The sequence below is a fragment of the Vipera berus genome (genome assembly GCF_964194415.1).
Source record: "Vipera berus genome assembly, chromosome: 7".
Classification (NCBI taxonomy): domain Eukaryota; kingdom Metazoa; phylum Chordata; class Lepidosauria; order Squamata; family Viperidae; genus Vipera; species Vipera berus.
In genome coordinates, this window is record NC_138209.1 from 30,436,039 (window position 1) to 30,459,110 (window position 23,072).

Below are 23,072 nucleotides of genomic sequence, written 5' to 3' on the forward strand. Positions count from 1 at the left end.
CCTTCAGGTGCTTTGGAGAATAGCTTGGCTCCCTCTTCTTTGTGGCAACCCCGAGATTTTGGAACACTGCTATCATGTCACCCATAGTCCTTCTCTTCATTAAACTAGACATACCCAATTCCAGCAATGCTTCTTTGTATGTTTTAGACTTCAGTCCCCTAATCATCTTTGTTGTTCTTCTCTGCACTCTTTCTAGAGCAGGGGTGTCAGACTGCCAGCCCGCGGGCCGGATGCATCATGCTGAAACCGCGCCCACCCCATTGCCGGCAATGGAAAAAAAGTTGTGATACATCACGACACGTCATGTGACGTTGCAAGTTTGACACCCCTGTTCTAGAGTCTCAACATCTTTTTTACATCATGGTGACCAAAACTGGATGCAGTATTACAAGTGTGGCCTTACCAAGGTGTTATAAAGTATTAACACTTCACATGATCTTGATTCTATCCCTCTGTTAATGCAGCCTAGCACTGTGTTGGCTTTTTTGGCAGGTGCAACACACTGCTGGATCATATTTTAAGTGATTTTCCACTAGGACTCTGAAATCCCTCTCAAGGGAGGGATGTGACTCTTCTCAAGGGAGGAATCTGTTCCCAACATTAAAGGATAGTTCGTTTTTATCAGAATTGTCAGACTGTTATGAATTTGGCAAATATGTTGTTTTGGTACCCCTCCCCCCCAACGTTGATGAGAATGAGTGGATTTGACAATCACCAGAGACTCTGATTGCTAAATTATCCACAGCTCTAGGAAAGAAACTGATTGATTATCCTGACAGAACAACACATATTCCCCAATCTATACTGCACATTTCTCAGGAATTCTATTTTCGAATTCCTGTCTGATATAATGGAAGAAAAAGTTGGGTCCACCAATGCCACACAACAACACACTTTTTGCCTGAATCAAAACCCAACCTAAGCCGAACACATCCCTGATAACTTCCAAGCGGAGGGAGAGCTGTGTTGTTGCTGCAGCAGCAGCAGCAAAGCGTTTCGGAGCACTGTAAGATAACATTTTTAACTGCTTTCGCTGGACCGGACCACGTCGTTCCTATCTCACCTGAGGGAGCAAAAGCAACAACCTGCAAGCGACCGAAACGCAACGTCACTAGCCCTGCCCTTTCGCGCCTTAAAAATCTGTGCCCCGGAGGCAAAGATTGCTGGAAAGGGAATTGTCTCTTCGCTGCCGAGGAGATCTTAAGCCCCGGAGCGAAAACTCTTGTCTTCCTGCAAGCGAGATCGGAGGAGGGTCGTCCCCCCCTGCCGTCTTTCGGGGGACGCTTCCCCACCGCTTCGGTTCCTGGGTGGGCCGGGGAGGGGGAGGCAGTTCCTGGGCGGTGCGAGGAGCTGCCAGCTCCCACCCCCTCTCCTCCCCTTCAGTACCTGCAGCAGGCAGTGGCCGAGTCCCAGAGAGCCCCGCTCCGGAGCAGCACAGAAACCCGGCTCCTGCACCTCGTCGTCCTCGCTGCCGTCCCACGCCGTCCCCGGGTCCCAAAGTCCGTCGGAACTCGCGCTCACCGCCCATCGCCGGGCGAGAGAGAGGCAGCACTAGCGGCGGCATGGCCGAACCGCCCAGGCACCTTCGCCGCTGCAGGGCGCCGCTGCTCCTGTTCTGTACCCTGGCTGCGCTCGGGACCACCCAGCCGCAGCCGCACTCAGCCGGGCCGCCGCTTCTCCTTCGGCCCGCGGAAGCGGACGGTTTCGACGGGAGCGCCGCGGGGATCGTGGTGGCCAACCGCGGGCTGCGCGTGCCTTTCGGCCGCTCCGTCTTCCTGGACCCCGCCCGCGATCTGGTGATCCGCGTGCAGCCCGGCGACAAGTGCACCGTGACCGTCTTGGAGAGCGGGCCGCCGCCTGCGCCTCACCGACCCGGGGCGCTCTCCCCCCAACGCTTCCCTTGCGATTTCGGTCCCGGAGAGGTGACCTACACGCACTACGGGTCTCGCAGCCCCGGCCGCGACCGCCTCAGCCTCCAGCTCCGCTACGACTCCCCCAGCCGCACGTTCGTGGTGCCTTTCGCGCTGGAGGCCGAGGTGCTCTCGCAGCAGCTGCGCCTCCTCAGCCGCAACCTGCCGCTCGCCGTGGAGAAACTGCGGGGCCTCAGCCAGCCGCTGGACGCCAAAGTCCTGGCCTTCGCCGAGGCGGGAGAAGCCGGCCGTCGCCAGTGCCGCCTCACCGCCCTCCCTCACCCGCCCAGCAGCGGCAACCACTTGCCTTCCTACGGGCGCTTGATCGACCCCCGCGGGCGCCCCCTGCCGCCGGGCTACAGCAGCGAGTGCCGCCGCTTCCTGAGCGAGGGCATCCGCTACCAGCACACGGCTCCCACGCCGTCCCCCAACCGTGACCACATCCCCATGCGGGTGGAAATGCTGGAAGACAGCGGCTCTCCCGAGAGCCTAGGCCAGCAGGAATACTTTCAGGTTGTGGTTCGGATCCGGGAGGGGACCGTGAATACCCCACCCAAGCCCAGCTTTGTAGCTTTGCTCATGATGGAGGTGGACCAGTTTGTACTTACTGCCATCACCCTTGATATGCTGGCTGCGGAGGACTTGGAGACACCTTCAGATCTGCTGCTATTTAACCTCACCTCCTCCTGGCCCGGTCTTGGAGAGCAGGACAAGGCAACTGGTTACTTAATAAGTACTGATGATCCCAGTCGGCGACTCACATCTTTCACTCAGAGGGAGTTGAGGGAGCTGAAGATTGCCTACCAGCCTCCTACAGTGGACTCAGACCACGAGCGCCTCTTCCAGCTTGAGATGGAGGTGTTGGACCCTGAGGGTGCCTCTTCAGACCCCTTTGCTTTTGTGGTGGTGGTGAAACCTATGAACACTTTGGCTCCAGTGGCTGTCTTTAATCGTATCGCCGGCCCTCAAATGATGCTTTTTGAAGGCCAGTCAAGGCCACTTTCTGACAATCTTGTAATCAGTGATGAGGACAACTTAGAGGAAGTGAAGATTTGGGTTACAAAAGGTCTAAAGCATGGTGAACTCAGAGTTTTAGGTGCGTCTCCTGGTCGTCATTTTTTTACTGCAGCAGAGTTGGAAGCTGGACAGGTGATCTACCAGCATGATGGCAGTGAGCACAGTTTCAGTGATAACATTATTTTCCGCATGGAGGATGGACAACACCAGGTGGAGTTTTTTTATCCAATTACAATTGCCCCTGATGATGATCAACCACCACTCCTCAATGCCAACACTGGCTTGGTCCTAAGTGAGCACCAGGTGGTCCAGATCTCACCCTTTGTACTCAGTGCTACTGATATAGACTCTGATGACTCAACTATTCGGTTTGTTATTAAGGAGGTTGAAAGATCTTCAGATATACCTGTCCCAAAGCATTTTGGTGAGCTTCTGTTGCGTCAGGAAGAAGTTCCATCATCCTATGAAAAAGAGGAAGATGTGGAAGAAGATCATAGTGATACATCTTCCTGGCACTTTCTAGACAGTGAGGGTCTGTATGAGAAGGTAGTGACTGAATGGCTGCAAGAGGATATCCTGGATGGAAAGTTGTTCTACAGGCATCTTGGACCTCATAGCACAAATGTAGTGATGGATCAGTTTGTATTCTATCTCCAAGATGATAATGACCCTCCAAATCAATCTGGAGAACAGGTGTTTATCATCAAGATACAGCCAGTAGATAACCTATCTCCAGAACTATCCCCAGGGACAACGTTAGAGATGACTGTCCTGGAATACCAGGTGACACATTTTAAGAAGAATTATCTGTGTTATACTGATTTGGACACAGACGATAGGGAGCTGAAATATACAGTGCTTACATCACCAACTGATACTGATGAAAATCACCCTGTCTTGGCAGGTGAAATTGTATTGACTGACAACCCTCTGATGCCCATTACCCATTTCACTCAAGCACAAATAAATCATCATAAAGTTGCCTATAGACCACCTGACCAAGAACTTGGCATTACTCCAAGAATAGCACAATTCACTTACAGTGTAGAAGATGCAGCTGGTAATTCTGTGCTAGGCACTTTCACTTTCTTCTTGCAGCCAGTGAATAATCAGCCCCCACAAATAACCAATGCTGGTTTCACAGTGTTTGAGGGGCACAGCTTCTTTCTCACCACCACTCAGCTAGATGCTACTGATAAAGATACAGACACTGACCGAATTGTCTTCACTTTAACTGAAACACCTCAGCATGGCCACCTGCGCTACCTGGAGGAGGGATTGATGGTACAGGGTGAATCTTTTCTGTTAGATGACATTGCCAATGGTCGCATATCCTATCAGCATAATGGTGATGAGTTCAGAAGTGATTCCTTTCACTTAGAAGTAAATGATGGAGTTCATCAAGTACCAATCACAGTTAAAATTGCTGTTCAACCAGTTGATGATGAACGTCCCAGCATCATGGTCCCTGGTAGTAATGGACTTTTGGGAGCCTTTATTGATGTTCTGGAAAATAGTGCTACTGAAATAACTACTTCTCTTATCCAGGGCACAGATGAGGATACTGATGAACTGGCATTAACTTTTATTGTAGAGGATCCCCCTAAGCTGGGTAGTATTTTAGTAGATGGAGTACCCTCTAAAAGATTCACTCAAGAGGATCTCATAAGCGGAACAGTTGTTTATGCTCACAATAGTGGAGAGATTGGATTGAAGAAGCAGACTGATTCTTTCAATCTTACTATCTCAGATCAGTCCAGTGAGTGGGTGGTGAGAGGAAGCACAGTAGAAGGAGTACGTGTTATTGTAACTCTTTTGCCAGTGGACAACATTGCTCCTGAAGTTATGTTGGGAGAAGAACCATTCACTGTTCATGAAGGAGGAAAGAATGTGCTAAGGTTAGAACTGCTGGTTGTGGAAGATCTTGATACTCCCAGAGATGATATTCTCTGTACCATTCTAACACAGTCCACTGTTGGATACCTAGAGAATATCTCTCCAGCACCAGGATCTGAAAAATCCAGAGCTGGGTTCCCCATCAGTGCATTTTCCATCAAAGATATTCGTGTTGGTCATATCAACTATGTTCAGAGCATCCATAAGGGGATAGAACCTTTAGAAGACAGATTCACTTTCCATTGCTCTGATGGTATTAACTTTTCACCACCTCAGTTCTTTCCAATTATCATTACCCCAACCAATGATGAGAAGCCTGAATTGTTTGTACGTGAGTTTGTGGTATTGGAAGGAATGAGCCTGGTAATTGACACACCCATTCTCAATGGTGTTGATGCTGATATTCCCCCAGATGAATTGCGCTTCTTTATAACTGTTCCTCCTAAGCATGGGCAGATTGTTAACCAGCTGACTACAGGTACTGTGTCTGTTACCAATTTCACTCTGGAAGAAATTCAGGAAGCATCTAGCATTATGTATGAGCATGATGACTCAGAAACTAAAGAGGACTCTTTTAAAATCCAGCTCACTGATGGCTTACACACGGTGGAAGAAGAAGTGTTAATAATGGTCATTTTGGTTGATGATGAAACACCCCGGATGTCCATCAATGATGGATTAGAAGTAGATGTTGGGGAATCTAAAGTTATCACCAGTCAAGATCTCAAAGCCACTGACATAGACTCAGAAGACAGGATGCTTACTTACATTATTCGTTTACCCCCGAGGCATGGCTTATTACAGCATATAAGTAAAAAAAAAGAGGTGCTATACAACATTACACTTGGCATGAATTTCACACAGGATGACATAGATCATAAATATATATGTTATACACATACGAGCCAACAGGGACTCCGTGACTTAATTAAGTTTGATGTCACTGATGGCATCAATCCTTTAATAGACAGATATTTCTACATTACTATCAATGGCATTGATATGGTGTTTCCCGAGGTGGTCAATAAAGGAGTCACTCTGAAAGAAGGTGGGAAAGTGACTCTCACTACTGATCTTCTCAGCACAAGCGATATCAACAGTCCTGATGAACTACTCAGGTTCAGCATCACCCGGGCACCAAGCAGAGGTCATTTAGAGAATTCTGACAACCCTGGAGTTCTTGTCACCACCTTCACTCAGCTTCAGCTAGCTGGAAACAAGATTTATTATATTCACACTGCAGATGATGAGGTGAAGATGGATAGCTTTGAGTTTGAAGTGACTGATGGCTATAATCCAGTCTTCCGTACTTTTAGAGTCTCTATTACTGATGTGGACAATAAGAAGCCAATTCTAACAATACATGACCTCATAGTTCAAGAAGGGGAAACCAAACTGATCACACCATTTGAACTAAATGTGGATGATAGGGATACACCTGACCATCTACTCCATTTCATAATTACCCAAGTCCCTGTACATGGTCAGATTATTTATAATAACAGCTATTCTGTCACCAGTTTCACTAAACAAGATTTAAATGAAAATATGATCAACTATAAACATGATGGTGCTGAAATTAATCATGATAGCTTCTCTTTCACTGTAACGGATGGGACACATCCAGATTTTTATGTTTTTCCTGATACCATCCTTGAAACACGTCACCCACAGATGATGAAAATTCAGATCAATGCTTTAGACAATGGAATACCACATATAGTAGTGAACAAGGGTGCCTCCACATTGAGAAATATAGCAACTGGACACCTGGGCTTCCTAATAACCAGCAAGTCTCTGAAGGCAGAAGACAGAGATAGTCCACACAAATTATTGAAATATAAGATCACAGATGGGCCAAAACATGGATACCTCATTAATACTGGTCTAGGAAATACAAGTGTCAAATCCTTTTCCCAAGGTTAGTACTATATAAAATCACTAGTTTATTAATTTTTTAAAAAGGTTGGTGCTTCTAAAACAATGAAGTCCGTTTGAATGTGGTTTTAAAATCATATTCACAGAACCACATCTACAAGCAATTTACTTTGATAGGGTCATTATACCTATCCAATCCATGGGTTTATTTAACTTGGTTTGTTGCCAGAATCAAAATTAGTTGGATTCATAATACTGCCAAGCCAAAAGCATTTCCTGCCCTATAATGGCTTAAATCCAGCAGTAAGGAGCTCAGTCTATTGTAGGTCAAGTGGTTTTACACTATGGACACAAATACATTTTTAAATTGCCATAGATTTATATGGTTTATTAAAAGAGCATTCTAAGATGTTTGGCAGTGTAAAATATTTAACTTTCAAAAATTCTCAACATTTTAAAAACTTGTGATATATTAGCAAATATGTAAACACCTGTAATACATATTACCCAGTGAAATAAGAAAGCAATTTTACTGTGATATCACTCCATTGATTATCACACTATTATTCAGTGATTACAACCAGCACAACCTATCAATTTTATATTTCATTATAGGCACTTTAAGCATATACTAATTAATAGCTTAGATTCACCCATGAAGACTTAATGTGACTTGTTTGTTCTGAGATTTGTAAATGTTTTGTGTCTTAGCATAATGTGTGAACTGCTGTGGCTTGTTTTATAAAATCTGACAGTCCTATGTGTACACTCAGCTATAGGTTCTAAATGAAAACAAGTGACTCACAATCATTTAAACCAGTCTTCTCCAACCTGATGCTTTGCAAATGAAGTTCCATAATCTCTTTCTGGACTTTGAAGTCTGAACACCTGAACAGCTCAGATTCATCCAAAGGGCATCAGGTTTGGTACTCCAGATGACAAAGGGGGAAATATTAAACCTTTTCAGATGTTCATATGTTGTGTAGGATATCTAGACAAATATAAGCTGGTTCTAAACAAAGAAAGAGAAACAAAACCAAAGGGGTAAGTTTAACCTGTATTGAAAAGATTTTAATGTCAGCATTGCAGTGACTTGTGTAATTTTTCTCATTCCCATCAGCTGATATTGATGACATGAAGATCTGTTATGCCTTGAAAGAACGTGAAAATGCTACAAGTGATATCTTCTATTTTTCAGTTGAAGATAGTGGTAAGATTTTCTGTTTTTCATAGTGGATTGCTAGGTTTAAAATGATGTGCACATGAATAGTGGCATCAAATATTGTGAATTTAGGTTGCACAAAATATATTTCCTGTCCTGAAACTATGCTTTATTAAAACATAACTAAGTCCTTCTGTGCTCAGTGGTATTGAAACACATATATTGTAGATACAAGAATATACAATAATTGGAAATTGCCATTTATTTTGGCTTGGTATAGATACATTATTACACCTTATTTACAGATTGGAAATTGCTTATTTAAAGACAATATTATCAGTGTGAAACCTGGTTTAGGAGGTGAAGAAATACACTATAATATCCTCCAGTCTCCATGAATTGATAGGAAAGAGTTGAATATTTGTGATGTACCGGTAATTATTTTCAATCAAATGTGATCATAATACAGTACCTATACAGATATATGACCCCAAATACTAGTTATACATTATAATTGGACTTTTAAAATGTTATGTGAGTTATTGTTGGTGAACATGTGTTTCTTGTAAACCCATCTCATCTCTATGGCAGGTTCAATATTTTTCTGGCTAAGAGTTAGCTGGTGCTTTAAATGTTGTTCCAGAAGTTGCAATCCTAAAATTAGTTATGACAAAGAAAGGGGGAGCACAAGAAACTAATTTTAAGACTATGCAGTATTTCACATTTGATTCCAAAAAGTGATTCAGGGTACAGAGGGGTGCACATCTGTTTGCAATTCTTTAAAGCACCCTTTTTATTTTTTTCAGCCAGCTACAAAGGGTATTTGATCTGGAAGAACTAGTATCTGCTTTAAAGACTTGCAAACAGGGATAGATTCATACTACCCATGTATTCTGAAGCACCTCAAATCCCAAAGTGCTGCACTGTCGTGACACAATCAGTATAACTATTTCCAATATATTTAGTCATTTCCACTTCTGTCCTATTAAAATTATGATTTGGTAGAAATTTTGGAAATATCAACAACCTAAGATACGCAGATGATACCACTCTAATGGCAGAAAGTGAAGAAGAACTAAAGAGCCTCTTGTTGCGGGTGAAGAAGGAGAGTGCAAAACTTGGGTTGAAACTTAACATTAAGAAAACCAAGATCATGGCATCCGGCCCTCTCAATTCCTGGCAAATAGATGGGGAAGAAATGGAGGTAGTGACAGATTTTATTTTCCTGGGCTCCAAGATCACTGCAGATGGGGACTGTAGCCAAGAAATTAAAAGACGCTTGCTCCTGGGGAGGAAAGCCATGGCAAATCTAGACAGCACACTAAAAAGCAGAGATATCACCCTGTCAACAAAAGTGCGTATAGTCAAGGCTATGGTCTTCCCAGTTGCAATGTATGGCAGTGAAAGTTGGACCATAAGAAAGGCTGAGCGCCAAAGAATTGAGGCCTTTGAACTATGGTGCTGGAGAAGACTCCTGCGAGTCCCTTGGACTGCAAGGCGATCAAACCGGTCAGTCCTAGAGGAGATCAATCCTGACTGCTCTTTAGAAGGCCAGATCCTGAAATTGAAACTCAAATACTTTGGCCACCTGATGAGAAGGAAGGACTCACTGGAGAAGAGTCTAATGCTGGGAAAGATTGAGGGCAATAGAAGAAGGGGACGACAGAGAATGAGGTGGCTGGATGGAGTCACTGAAGCAGTAGGCGTGAGCTTAAATGGACTCCAGAAGATGGTAGAGGACAGGAAGGCCTGGAGGAACGTTGTCCATAGGGTCGCGATGGGTCGGACACGACTTCGCAGCTAACAACAACAAGAAATTTTGGGAGATGGGCAGAGCTGTATCTAGGGCCTGAGGTAGGCAGAGAAGGAAATGCAGATTCAGATCTACAGCTTCCAACTTTTAAAAACAATTTTTTATAATTCTTTTAATAAATATATGATTGAGGAAAGAAAGCTATGGAACAATATATGAAAATAATCATGTATAATCACTTGATAAGACTAAAATCATGGCATATCTATTTGTTAGCATTTTAATATGTATTTGGCTATACTAGACAGTATTTTGGCTATACCAGAAAGTATGAGTAGTCATCCCCCAACTTGGCCACTCTCCAGAATGCTCAGCAGTGGAATGGTGGAACTGGCTAAGGAATTCTGGGAGTTGAAATCTGTACAGCTGGAAGGCAGCCAGATCCTGGAAGACTGCATGATATGTATAAGAATGAAACATGGGAAGAGCTATATTGGAATAGCCCAAAATCTATTTTATCCTCCATTCTGTTCCCACTGTAGCCTTTAATATCCATTAGAGTAAGTGATAATTTGAGATATATCACATTCATCATGCAAATAAGTGTCTAGTCCTAACCCCACAAGGATTAATTTTGTTTAGATCCAGTAGGATTTCCTTTCATACAAACATGTGTAAGATTGTGATAAGATATATATACTTTTTAAAAAAAGCTGTTATGAGCTACAATTTTTCTGATAACAATGATCACAGACTTTATTATTATTATTCCTAGGTTTTTAAAGTAAAGTCACATGCTTAGGTAATTTTGCCTTCAGGCAAAAATATTCTTATGATACAATGTACAATGAAATATTAATTGTAGTTGAAATTTCTTATTTGGAGAATGTTTGCATTATTTCAAAATATTTGCTATATTTCAAAAATGGAACAAGAAATGTGACATTTCTTTAAAATTAATGCAGGATATCTGCTAAGCAAAACTTTTTACTAACTTGTTTGAAATCCATATGTACTAAAGATATATAAGATGATCTCTTTTATGCACACAGTATATAAATTTAGTAAAAGTGCCACTGTCTTTGGAATAAACAGTAATTGATTTCATAAGGTACAATAATGTACCAAAGATGAGAAGCCAATATTTGAAGTTATATAAATGAAGATACATGCATTCATCAGAAGTTTCTTAATGGATCTGAGATTAATGAAGGTAATAGATAAAGTGATACTAAAGCTACTAATAGGTGATAATTGGTTTTAAGAACTATATGACTAAATGTCATGATGTTCCGGTTTACTGGTAGAGCAGGAAGGGTATGCCCTCAGGTGCATTGTTTCTAATTAAAATAGATAATGCCACTCACTATTTGTGTATTGCATCAGTACATATTAATTAATGTGCAAACAAAAATCTTGTGGAATAGAAATTGAGTAACCAGGAGGATACATTTAGCTTTCAAAAGTAGTCTCAGGGAGACTTGAAATAATGAATTATGATAATATCTTGCATGGTAATTCTTCTAATAATGCAAAATTTGGGATAAGTGAGGCAGAGATCTTCATTTATTTATTTATTTATTTAATAAATTTCTATGGCCACCCGTCTCTCTCTCTCTCTCTCTCTCTCTCTCTCACACACACACACACACACACACACACACACACTCAAGAAACTTTAAGGAAAAAAAATAAATAGGAAGAAATAGTTTAACTATTGTTTTCTTCTGCTCCCATTAGTAAACAGTGATTAGAAATAAATGAAAGAGACACATCTAAAGAACCTGCATGAAGTTTTCCTTAAAAGTTTCAAAGTACCTAATATCTGTATGTGATTTACCACATCAATGAGACCAACTCCACCCAATACTTCCTCCAGAGAACAAGGAGAGAGTGATATGGAGAAAATGCATTTGAAGATGGTAGGAGCATATATTCATCATTTGATAATCTAAGATAAGGGCGGTCCTCAAAGGCTGAACCACTGGGTATTCCTTTAGAGCAGTACCTTCCCTGTGTGTATTGTGCCCTCCCTCCCATTTTAGACTATGAGGACGTTTGGAGGAGCAGGGATAAGAATGTAGCTGTGGCATTGGAGTTAGATGTGCTGCTGCGGCTTCTATTTCATTAGAGTGACCAATGATATGAGCAAATGCCTAAATCAGGCTAGGCAAGCAGGACAGCCAGGTGGTTGCTTATACCTGGATGATCACACTTTGGCAAATTTACTTGTTCATTTTCTATACCCAGATTTAATGGGAATTCTTAGAAACAGAAGGTGAGCTTATATCATATTGATTTGTGAAATCTACTAGATGGCAAAAAATAAGATTCTCTTTGATTAATCAAATAATTTCTATGCCCTACCCAGCAGGTGGCACCTTAAAACCTTCGGTCATTTTACAGTTTGGAAGCATCCTCCTTTTAAAAAACGATTCTACTACAGCAATCAATAATGTTGTGATAAGAAAAATGGCTTGTAATATGCACTCCTACTAATAACAATGATGGAAAAGTATTGAACACAAGCCAAGAGAAACAAAGTGGCTGGAAAGAAAGTACAATAAGTTACATAAATCAGCTTTGGGTATTCCAGTGATATGAAAAGTATATGTGTGTGGTTTTCTGGCTCATGATTTTGTGTCATGAAGAAGCTAATATTTGGCAAGCTTAGTTGTGTCCTAGAATTAACTTTAAATACTACTAACTATATTTACAAATCAGAACAATAGGACATCATATTTAGCTCTTTACTGCTTCAATTTATTGTCATAATATAAGTCTATTTGTATATTCTGTGAAACATTGATAAAAACTGAAATAATTGCATAAAAAAACTTCCAAGGAATAGCAAAATATTGATTGGCATAATAATTAGTGTTTCATCATTCTGTTAGATAAGTTAGCAGAGTTTTATAGGAACTGAGATAGCTTTCCTATTATTCAATAGACCATCTATAATCTTCTCCTTTTGAAAATCTATTCACTTAAAATTTTAATGTATTTTTTATTTTGCTTACTTTAAAAAGTTGTAAAGTTATGTTGAAATAAGTGCATTGTAAACAATGAAAACAGTTTCCAAAAAGCAAACCTTATAAGGAAAAATGTTTTATGGGGTTACTTAACAGAACTATAAATAAAGATGAAATAATCTGCTTTTATTATATATCTTCAACCATGTTTAAGAAATAGAATACTTTGCTGTAATTCACATAATGGATTTTTAGAGAAAAGTAGTTTACAGTATTTACATTTATGTCTGATTTTTCAAAACAATTTCCATATTAGCTATTACATAGCATGTTTTGTTTGCCATATTTATAAGAGACACTTGCCTTATTAGGCAGAAAATATGCCAATCCAGCAATACCTAAAAGTTGGAGAATCCCAAGAGATGTATTCAGATATTATTTTAAATCTGAATTGTTCAATTGCTAGCTGTGTAGCCTATCTGCAGGAGTAAATGGCCTTTCTTAAGACATAAGCCATGGTTCCTCACCAACAATAAGCAAACCAATCTTTTTGTGTTGGGTAGAGAAGAATAAGAAATCACCAAGTGACACTAGGCTCCTTGTCATTATGACTCTGAGTGACCTGTTCAGAATGGTAACAGCATCAAGTAAAAGTTATTCAGTTAAAAATGAGCAGCACCATTCCTGTTTTGTTAAATGCTGGACAGCTGTTCTGCTAGTATATTCTTTTTTTTATCTTTCAATATTCTGGTGAAGCAGGATTTCCTGACCACATTGGAGGGCTAGCAAGGATATGGTAGGACTAGTAAGAAACTACATCTTTCTAATACTTTCTCTATTATAAAAAATGGTGTTCTACGCAATGTAAACCTTCTAGGGAACCCAAGAACATAAGTTGTGGGCAATCTTGCACAATATGTTTAATAGTTTACATATCAGGAGCTTCCAGTTCTGGAATTTCGGTGCTCCCAGACGTGCAAGGAATTCGCTCCTCGTGTCGCCTGGATTTCTTCATCGGGGAGGCCCTGTAAAAGGATTGAAAGTCGCCCTGGAGGGGCGATGAGCGGGGGAGAGGTCTCTCCAGTCGGCGGTAGAAGGGCAGCGGCTCTCCCGTTGGCTTGGAGCTACTCTCTGAACCGAAGAAGAAAGGATCGGCCACTCCCATGGCCCATCATTTAGCCGTTTCCTGCTGAAGCACTTGAAAGCACTTGAAAACTGGGTGAGAATGCCTTCTTGTTTTCCTAATTGTCTACTTTCCCTGTCAAAAGCTTCTTGAATTTGCTTCCCCCTGCGAGGAGAGAGGGAAGGGATTTTTTCCCCACCCTCCTCAAGAGCGGCCTTTGTCTACATTGGGAGAGAAAAAAAACAGCCTTTTACTAAACTATACTGATTTATTGGACTTACTGCCTTTCTACTTTTGGCCCAAAGTTCCTATATTTACAGAAATGGACTATTCTACCTATTAGTCTAAAAAAGGGGACAAAAAAGAGAAATAAATAAAAAGATACTGTCTTTTGAAGTACTCTGAGGATATTTAGTGAATACTATTTTCAAACAAGCTTGCTTACATTTTGGACTGACCTTGGCATTAAGATAAAAACCTGAAACAGCTGGAGATGAATTTGGCTTAGACTTGTGGAGGTGGACTCTTACTGATTTTTGTTTGAAAAATAGCCTCCACCAAGGACTACCGTATATACTTGAGTATAAGCCGAATTTTTCAGCCCACTTTTTGGGCTGAAAAAATCCACTTGGGCTTATACTCCAGTGAACAAAAAAAAAAGAACTTACCGAGGACTTGCGCGCGGCCGAGCTACTTTGCCTGACGCTGCTGGGGTCGCCCGGGCGCCTCTGCTCGCCCTCAGCAGCACCTGGCCCGGAATCACATGCGAAACAAGCCCGGCAGAGGAGCCGGAGCGGCGAGCAGAGGCGCCCGGCCGAGATCCTGCAAGGCCCGGCCGAGACGCGCCCCCAGCAGCGGAGCTGCTCCGGCTCCTCTGCCGGGCTTGTTTTGCATGTGAGCTACTTTGCCTGACGCTGAGAAGACCCGCTTGGGCACTCGGGTTGGTGTCAGTCTCCGCAGGCCCTTCTCGTTTCCAGGAACGTCAAGCGCGCTTGGCTCCCCACCCCCACGGCAGGGCAGGGCAGGGCAGAGACTTGCTCGCCCTTCTGACGGCCCTGAAGAGAAACGAAGGGCTTGCAAACTCCCCGCGAGAAGCTGGGCGAAGCGCGCGGCTGGGCGAGTGTGTGCCTGCGCGCGTATTTACGAAAGAAACGCTCCGAGAGTTCTTCTTTCTCCGCCCCCTTGGGGGGAACTCTAGCGACTGCTGTAGCCGCGCTTCTCTTCTCAGCTCCGAAAATAGGGATTTCTACTCTCTCTCTCTCTCTCTCTCTCTCCCCTCCCCACCCCGCATTCTCCTGCCTCTTCGATTGCGACAATAAAAGGGCAAAGGGTACGCTGGTTTCTTCCTCCTTCCTCCCCCGCTCCCCTCCCCTCCCCGATTGTCAGGTGTGGCTTCGACTTTAGTTTTTGCCTACGGTGCTAGGGAGTTGCCAGTGGTGGGATCGTTTTCGGAGTTGCGTGCTTGGCCCAGAGGTGCAAACAAAATGTTTGGAAAAAGGGGGGTGAGGTGGGGTGGGGTGGGGTGGAGGAAGCAGTTTGCGAAGCAGCCGAAATGGGGGTATATAGAGGATGGGAGGTTCCCACCGAGAGAGCCAGCAGAGTTGTTGTCGAAGCACGTCACACGCCTTTCCAACCACCAGAGAAGGGAGGAATAAGAAAGAAACACACACACACACACACACACCAGGAAATCGAGAGCGCAGCCTTAAGTTAAAGGTGGCGGACGGGCCCGAGAAACAAGGCTGCAAAACTCCAATCTTTTAAAGCGTGCGGTGTTGTGTTTTTTTTCCTCCCCCCGAAAGTGAACGGCAGCTTTCCGTACTAGTGTATTTGTACTGCCGCGAGTGACAACTGACAAAGCTTGCCGGTGTGATCTTGATTTTGGAACTGATGAAGTCTGTTAACAGGCTCAACTAAGATGGCGGACGTGTCGAGCTGAGCTCCGTGAGCTCCGTGAGTTTGGTGTGGTTTGGTGGTCTTGGGGGCGCCCTTGGAGTGCATAATGCCTCCATGTTAGGGCTGGATGACTAGACTGCTTTGTCGTCCCTGTTTTTGGGGGCGTTGGTGCCCTCCATATCGGCGAGAGGCAGCTGGAGGTCTGGCCGGGAGATTGTAGCCGTTTTGAAACGCCGCGTCTTGAAACGCCCGATCAGCTGATTTTCGGGTGGAAGAGCCGCGGCTTGAATCTGTTTGCATCTGCCTGAATTAGACCGAAACGGCCTGAATTTGACCAGAGTTGCTTTGTAATGGCTGGAGGAACTGCAGAGGAGGTCTTGCCGGGAGATTGTGGCCGTTTTGAAACGCCCGATCAGCTTGAAACGCCCGATCAGCTGATTTTCGGGGCGGAAAGAGCCACGGCTTGAATCTGCTTGTATTTGTTTTAACTTAACCAGAAACCGCTCGTAATGGCTGGAGGAACTGCGGAGGGAGTGAATGCTCCAGCCTGGAATATTTGGAAAGGCTGGGGGAACCGGATGAACTGCAGCTTAAGCGACTGTTGCCGGAGGAGCCATGGCTTGAAACGCCCCAGTTTTGGGGCAGCGTTTGCTTGTTCCAGGTAGAAAAAACGCTGTCGACCCCGGCATCTTTTGCGGGGATTTCCCATTTCCCGTTGCGAAACCAGCCGAGCCCAAGTCCACCCTTTCTTTTTTTTCCACGGCACGCTCGGTGCCTTTCCCACGATCGTGTCTCCTTCAGATCTTACGCAAGCTTCCTCGATTTCCTGGTGTGTGGGTGTGTGTGTGTGTGTGTGTGTGTGTGTGTTTCTTTCTTATTCCTCCCTTCTCTGGTGGTTGGAAAGGCGTGTGACGCGCTTCGACAACAACTCTGCTGGCTCTCTCGGTGGGAACCTCCCATCCTCTATATACCCCCATTTCGGCTGCTTTGCAAACTGCTTCCTCCACCCCACCCCACCCCACCTCACCCCTCCCCGCAAAAGATGCCGGGGTCGACAGCGTTTTTTCTACCCGGAACAAGCAAACACGCAGGCAACCCTGCACTATTCAGCTCAGTGAAGTCACGCTTGGTTAAAAAACAGATTTAATAATAATAAGAAGAAGAAGAAGAAGTTGGGCTGATCAAATGTTTCAATAATGACTGAAGGAGAGCTGCTTGTACCTTGGTCTTTGTGCTGGTGTCTTGACATGCCAGTGTTTTTATTTATTCCATTTATTCCATTTGATCAGCCCAAAGTACAAAAAAAAACCCCAAAAACAAGGTCTAGTTTCACGGCGATGAGCAACCGGAGTGCCAATCAATTAGTTAACAGACTTCATCAGTTCCAAAATCAAGATCACACCGGCAAGCTTTGTCAGTTGTCACTCGCGGCAGTACAAATACACTAGTACGGAAAGCTGCCGTTCACTTTCGGGGGGAGGAAAAAAAACACAACAACACCGCACGCTTTAAAAGATTGGAGTTTTGCAGCCTTTTTTCTCGGGCCCGTCCGCCACCTTTAACTTAAGGCTGTGCTCTCGATTTCCTGGTGTGTGTGTGTGTGTGTGTGTGTGTGTTTCTTTCTTATTCCTCCCTCATCTGGTGGTTGGAAAGGCGTGTGACGCGCTTCGACAACAACTCTGCTGGCTCTCTCGGTGGGAACCTCCCATCCTCTATATACCCCCATTTCGGCTGCTTCGCAAACTGCTTCCTCCACCCCACCCCACCCCACCTCACCCCCCTTTTTCCAAACATTTTGTTTGCACCTCTGGGCCAAGCACGCAACTCCGAAAACGATCCCACCACTGGCAACTCCCTAGCACCGTAGGCAAAAACTAAAGTCGAAGCCACACCTGACAATCGGGGAGGGGAGGGGAGCGGGGGAGGAAGGAGGAAGAAACCAGCGCACCCTTCGCCCTTTTATTGTCGCAATCGAAGAGGCAGGAGAATGCGGGGTGGGGAGGGGAGAGAGAGAGAGAGAGAGAGTAGAAATCCCTATTTTCGGAGCCGAGAAGAGAAGCGCAGCTACAGCAGTCGCTAGAGTTCCCCCCAAGGGGGCGGAGAAAGAAGAACTCTCGGAGCGTTTCTTTCGTAAATACGCACGCAGGCACACACTCGCCCAGCCGCGCGCTTCGCCCAGCTTCTCGCGGGGAGTTTGCAAGCCCTTCGTTTCTCTTCAGGGCCGTCAGAAGGGCGAGCAAGTCTCTGCCCTGCCCTGCCCTGCCGTGGGGGTGGGGAGCCAAGCGCGCTTGACGTTCCTGGAAACGAGAAGGGCCTGCGGAGACTGACACCAACCCGAGTGCCCAAGCGGGTCTTCTCAGCGTCAGGCAAAGTAGCTCACATGCAAAACAAGCCCGGCAGAGGAGCCGGAGCAGCTCCGCTGCTGGGGGCGCGTCTCAGCCGGGCCTTGCAGGATCTGGGCCGGGCGCCTCTGCTCGCCGCTCCGGCTCCTCTGCCGGGCTTGTTTCGCATGTGATTCTGGGCCAGGTGCTGCTGAGGGCGAGCAGAGGCGCCCGGGCCGGATCCTGCAAGGCTCTGGCCGAGACGCGACCCCAGCAGCGTCAGGCAAAGTAGCTCACATGCAAAACAAGCCCGGCAGAGGAGCCGGAGCAGCTCCGCTGCTGGGGGCGCGTCTCGGCCGGGCCTTGCAGGATCTGGGCCGGGCGCCTCTGCTCGCCGCTCCGGCTCCTCTGCCAGGCTTGTTTCGCGTGCGAGCTACTTTGCCGGCCGCTGCTGAGGGAAGATCTCTGGAGAGGAGCATAAGGTGAGCTGCTGCATTTCCCAGCCTCGGCTTATACTCGAGTCACTAACTTTTTTCATTTTTGGGGGGTAAAATTAGGGGTCTCGGCTTATATTCGAGTCGGCTTATACTCAAGTATATACGGTACTTATAATTATTACAAAATGGAGAAGTATCAGCCACAAACCTTGCTTGATTATAACCTCATACTTGAAACAATCTACAGAGTCACTGAGATGTATATCTCCAGATTTAATAATTTACACGCCAACCTTAAGTTACAAATTGAAACCCAGACTGCAACTAAAGAATTTACACTTCAGAATATAATAAAACTGGAAGATATTACTATTGAGACAGAGGAATATAAGCAACAACTATCCAAAGAACCAACAACTTTAAAAGTACAAGGAACTGTCACTATGGCAAATAACCTTAACAACCAACAACATACTATGGGAAAACTTAATGTGCAAGATAGTGATGTTAACATAGAGGACGTGGAAGATCAACAAAGACAGTTTCCTGAAAGACTGGATAGCCAAGCATTAATTACAAAATTGGATAAGACTCTCTATTTAAAGCAGATGAACTCAGACGGAAGAGGAATCTAGACTGAACTGAAGATAAAGTTTTTAGAGCAAATACAGAAACTAGAACTAACAGGGCAACAACATATTGATTACAAATGGTTTGGTTTTTGTGGACCACTGATGGCTAGATGGCCTCCTTCGATTCAAATAATATGTATTGAAGTGAAGGGAGACCTATCTGGCAATTCAAAGGCCTTGGTCTGGAAACCTGATTGGCAAAAAAAGAAAGCCCGAGTTAGATTTAAAAAGTGAGTTCTTAGAGAACCATTAAAGGTTATCCTTTTAGTAATCAGTGATCTATCAGGATCTAAAATAGAAAATGTTTATGAGATAGAATTATAATGTGTTTATGTATTTATTAGGCTTATTTTAGACATTATAATTTGTGCACTGACATAATGGAAATTTGGTTTATAGATCCCACGTTTGATGTTAAAAGACGTTTGATTATTCTATTATTCTAAGTAAGAATTAGCTAAAATTTAAAACAGAATCTGGTTCTGTATAAATAGTTCTAGATCTAGATTGATAAACATAGGCTGTGGTCCTTTCAATAATGTGTGATGTATTAGGATGTGGAACAGATGATGTTTATTAGGTAGAACATAGCTACTCAGCCACTGTGTACATGTTAGATGCTATAGTTTTTGCTGTAATGAAATAAAGGAATTTTTTTTCTCATAGAATGCTCAGAACGGCATTCCGGCACCTTTTTTTTTTGCAAAAAAAAAACAACTTTTGCACAAGCTGTGCTGCTATTGGCTTTCGAAAGCCTATTGCAAGGTTTGCTCTTTTATGACTCATGGACTTCAACTCCCAGAATTCCTGAGTCAGCTATGCTATTGGCTTTCAAAAGCCAATAGGAATTGCTGCTGAGCGCACCAAAAGACCCAGCCGGCAAATGTTGCACAGGCAAGTTGCAGCAAAGGCAGGAACTTTGCACTCCTCCCTGCTCCCCAACTACACCATCTGAACTAGGTAAGTAAGATAGTATTTGCAAATAGGATATCCAAGTATGACTCAAGAAAATTTCCCTGCATGGAGAGAGTAGTGGTTTGTTTCACTTTGTTTCACTTTTCAAATTGCTGTAGGGAAGAAATGATTAGAAAAAGGCAGGAAGTTATTTTTATTAGGAAGAATTCATTTATCCCATGCTAGATCTTTGGGAGCTTAGTACCACCAGCACAGAATATTTGCTTTTCTGAAACTTCATTCAAATTCAATCCCTGATAGGGGCATTTGAAAAAAAAAGTTATTTATTAAATTTATATGCTGACTATCTCACCAGGATGACTCTGAAGTAAACTGTGAATCCATGCACAGTGGGGCCATTAAGCCCATTTTTTCCACTTTATCAAAAAGGAGACAATGATTTACTTTTATCAAATCCCTTTAAATTAACTTCAGCCCTTACAATTGCTAGCAACCCTGGCTCTCAATTATTATAATGAGAGGCTATTGTATTGTGAAAAAAAGGAAAAATCTGTGTTGAATTGCTTTAACACACTGCATTTAAAAGTTGATATCTCCAAAAAAACAAAAAAAAAAACCTCACAAAGAAAAATAACAGAAGGAAAAGTCCAAGAAACAGAAATGGTTCATCCAATGGAAAAGTGAATCATACGTTAGCTCAGAAGAAATAAAGTTTTGGAAACAAAAAAAACAAAGAACAACAGATTTGTTCCAGGTTCAAACAAGCCACATTAAAAAAAATGAAAGACACCAACTCAGCCCTAAATGTCAGCTGATGTTATGTGTCAGGAAGTGTTCCCAAAACCACATTAAGTCCTTGCATAGATCTTCCATATTCTTTGTACATTTCAGTTAAGAATCTCTTTCTCTCTCTCACTCACTCACTTTTCCCATAATATCTTCTATTTTGAAAATGCTGGAACATGGCCAAACATACATGCACCTACATGTAGTTGTGAGTGTGTATGCACTTCTGTGTATTAAGCCTGATAACAACTCTGCAAGAAATGTTCAGCTTCTCTTCAATTATATAATCAATTTACACTGCTTTATCAACCCTGCTATATCGTATTAAATCAGCTCAATTACAATTCCAACTTTTTATAAAAAATAATCAACATTTTCACTTTTTCTGAACAAGCATACCTCTGCAAGCATAAAAAAGTCAATGTCAGCTAGAAAAAGTTAGTTGTCTAATGCATTAAAATGAAAAGAGGAATGGATGTTCTAGAGGATAGGCTGTCAGATGTTTATAGAGATGTATATTCTTAGAACTTAGAAAGAGATAACACATAAACAGAGATCACAGAAGAAAACGATCTAGTTTTAGAATCTGGTATCTCTGGTTGCTAAGCAAGAAAATGCCATTTATAGCTGAATCTAAAATCCTTCATGCTTATCCAATTGTCTACCTTAAATTTAAGGCACTTAATTTATAATGCCATAAACAGGCTTCTCAAATGTGGAATTTGAAAATGTGTTCCCAGATACCTAGGAATTCTAGGAATTGCAGTCCCAACATACTTGGAGTATACCAAATTGAGGAAGCTGCAAACATTGAACGAATTAAGGGGTAATTTTTATTGGTTAGATTTATTTATTGTTATAGAAATGGCTAGTTTATAATGTTATAGAAAAGTAAAAAGTTGAGGTTCAATGTTAATGCTTCCTTCTACTCCTGCAACAGAGGAAGTCAGAAGTCAGTGCCTTTTCTTTTTCCCTTCTCCCCCTCACTTTTCCCTTTTTCTCTCACCCTTCGCTCGCAAAAGCCCCCCCCACTCACTCACACTTTGCTCACAAATGCCTCCAGTCGCTCTCACTCACTCTTCCGTCTCTTTCAAAGGCACCTCATTCAGTCTCTCCCCCACTCACTCCGTCTCTTTCAAAGGCCTCTTGCTCGCTCGCTTACTTACTGCCCCGTTGCTTCTAAACGCTGCCAAATGCTCCCAAATGCCATTTGCTCATTCACTCACTCACTGCCCCGTCGCTTCTAAACGCTTCCAAACGCCACTTGCTCACTCACTTACTGCGTTTGGAAGCTACGGAGCAGTAAGTGAACGAGTGCCGGGGCCGTCAGCTGTTCAGCGCCGGAGACCGCTGCCACGAGGAACACAGCTCTGGGTCGGGGTTTGGAACAGCTCCGAGTGGGGGCTCAGCATGGGCTGTGGTGTGGCAACTAATCCCCATGGCGGCTGTGGGAAGGAGAATCCCTGCGGCCTGTGGCTCCAAGCCGCAGGGGTAATGGGTAATCCCCATGGCGGCTGTGGGAAGGAGAATCCCTGTGGCCTGTGGCTCCAAGCCGCAGGGGTGGGGGTGCAAAGGACAGGCGGCAACGCCATAGCAAGAGAGGGTTCTTACAGACACCAGCATCGCTCCCAGTGACAGCACCTCTGAGTTCCGGCACCTTTTTTTTTTAGAAAAAAAGCACTGGTTGTGAATATTATTTGGGATGTTAAAGGCTAAATTTGAATAATATAATTAAAATTAAAATTAGGTAAACCTTAATAACAGGACATAGATATATCTCAATGAAACTGAATTGACAAATTTTTCAATTGACCATGCTATCTCTAGAAATTTATTAGTTTAAACTGGTTGTATGAAATGTTAAGGCAGGGGTGTCAAACTCAATTTCATTGAAGGCCGCATCAGCATTACGGTTGCTCTCAAGGGGCCGGGTGGGTATGGCCAGGGTGGGCGTGGCTAGACTGTGTATGGCCTACTGGGTGGGCATGGCCAGCTCTACATCGTTCGCTTCAAGGGTGCCTATGGGGGCCTGGGCAGGAGTGGGACAGATCTGAGGGTCTCTGGCAGAAGGAGGGTCTCTGGGCCAGGGCCAAGGCAGTGGGGGCCGTTTCCTCACTGTTTCCAGGATGGCTTCGCGGGCCACATGAAACCACTTCGCGGGCCGGATCTGGCCCCTGGGCCTTGTGTTTGACATGTCTGTGTTAAGGGAAATTGAGAAGGATGTTTTGATAATGTAACCTGAATTATGTACTGAAAACTCTGTTACTGAATCTCTGATTACCCAGTCATCATGATGCTTTCTAAATATGTAGACTTTAACTGAAAAACCAATAAAACTTGTTTAAAAAAATAGTTTACATATCATCACCACAAT

At 43.7% G+C, this 23,072-nt stretch overlaps 1 protein-coding gene across 1 annotated transcript in view; it reads left to right on the forward strand.

Annotated features, from left to right (window-relative positions):
* Window positions 1-1,562: 1,562 nt before the first annotated feature.
* FREM3 (FRAS1 related extracellular matrix 3) overlaps window positions 1,563-23,072 on the forward strand; it is a gene marked incomplete at both ends in the record, with an annotated part of 86,455 nt that continues 64,945 nt past the window's right edge. The window contains 2 exons of the mRNA XM_081332650.1: window positions 1,563-6,744; window positions 7,822-7,911. Of these exons, the coding sequence (XP_081188776.1) occupies window positions 1,563-6,744; window positions 7,822-7,911 (5,272 nt within the window). The remainder of the gene's footprint in view (window positions 6,745-7,821; window positions 7,912-23,072) is intronic.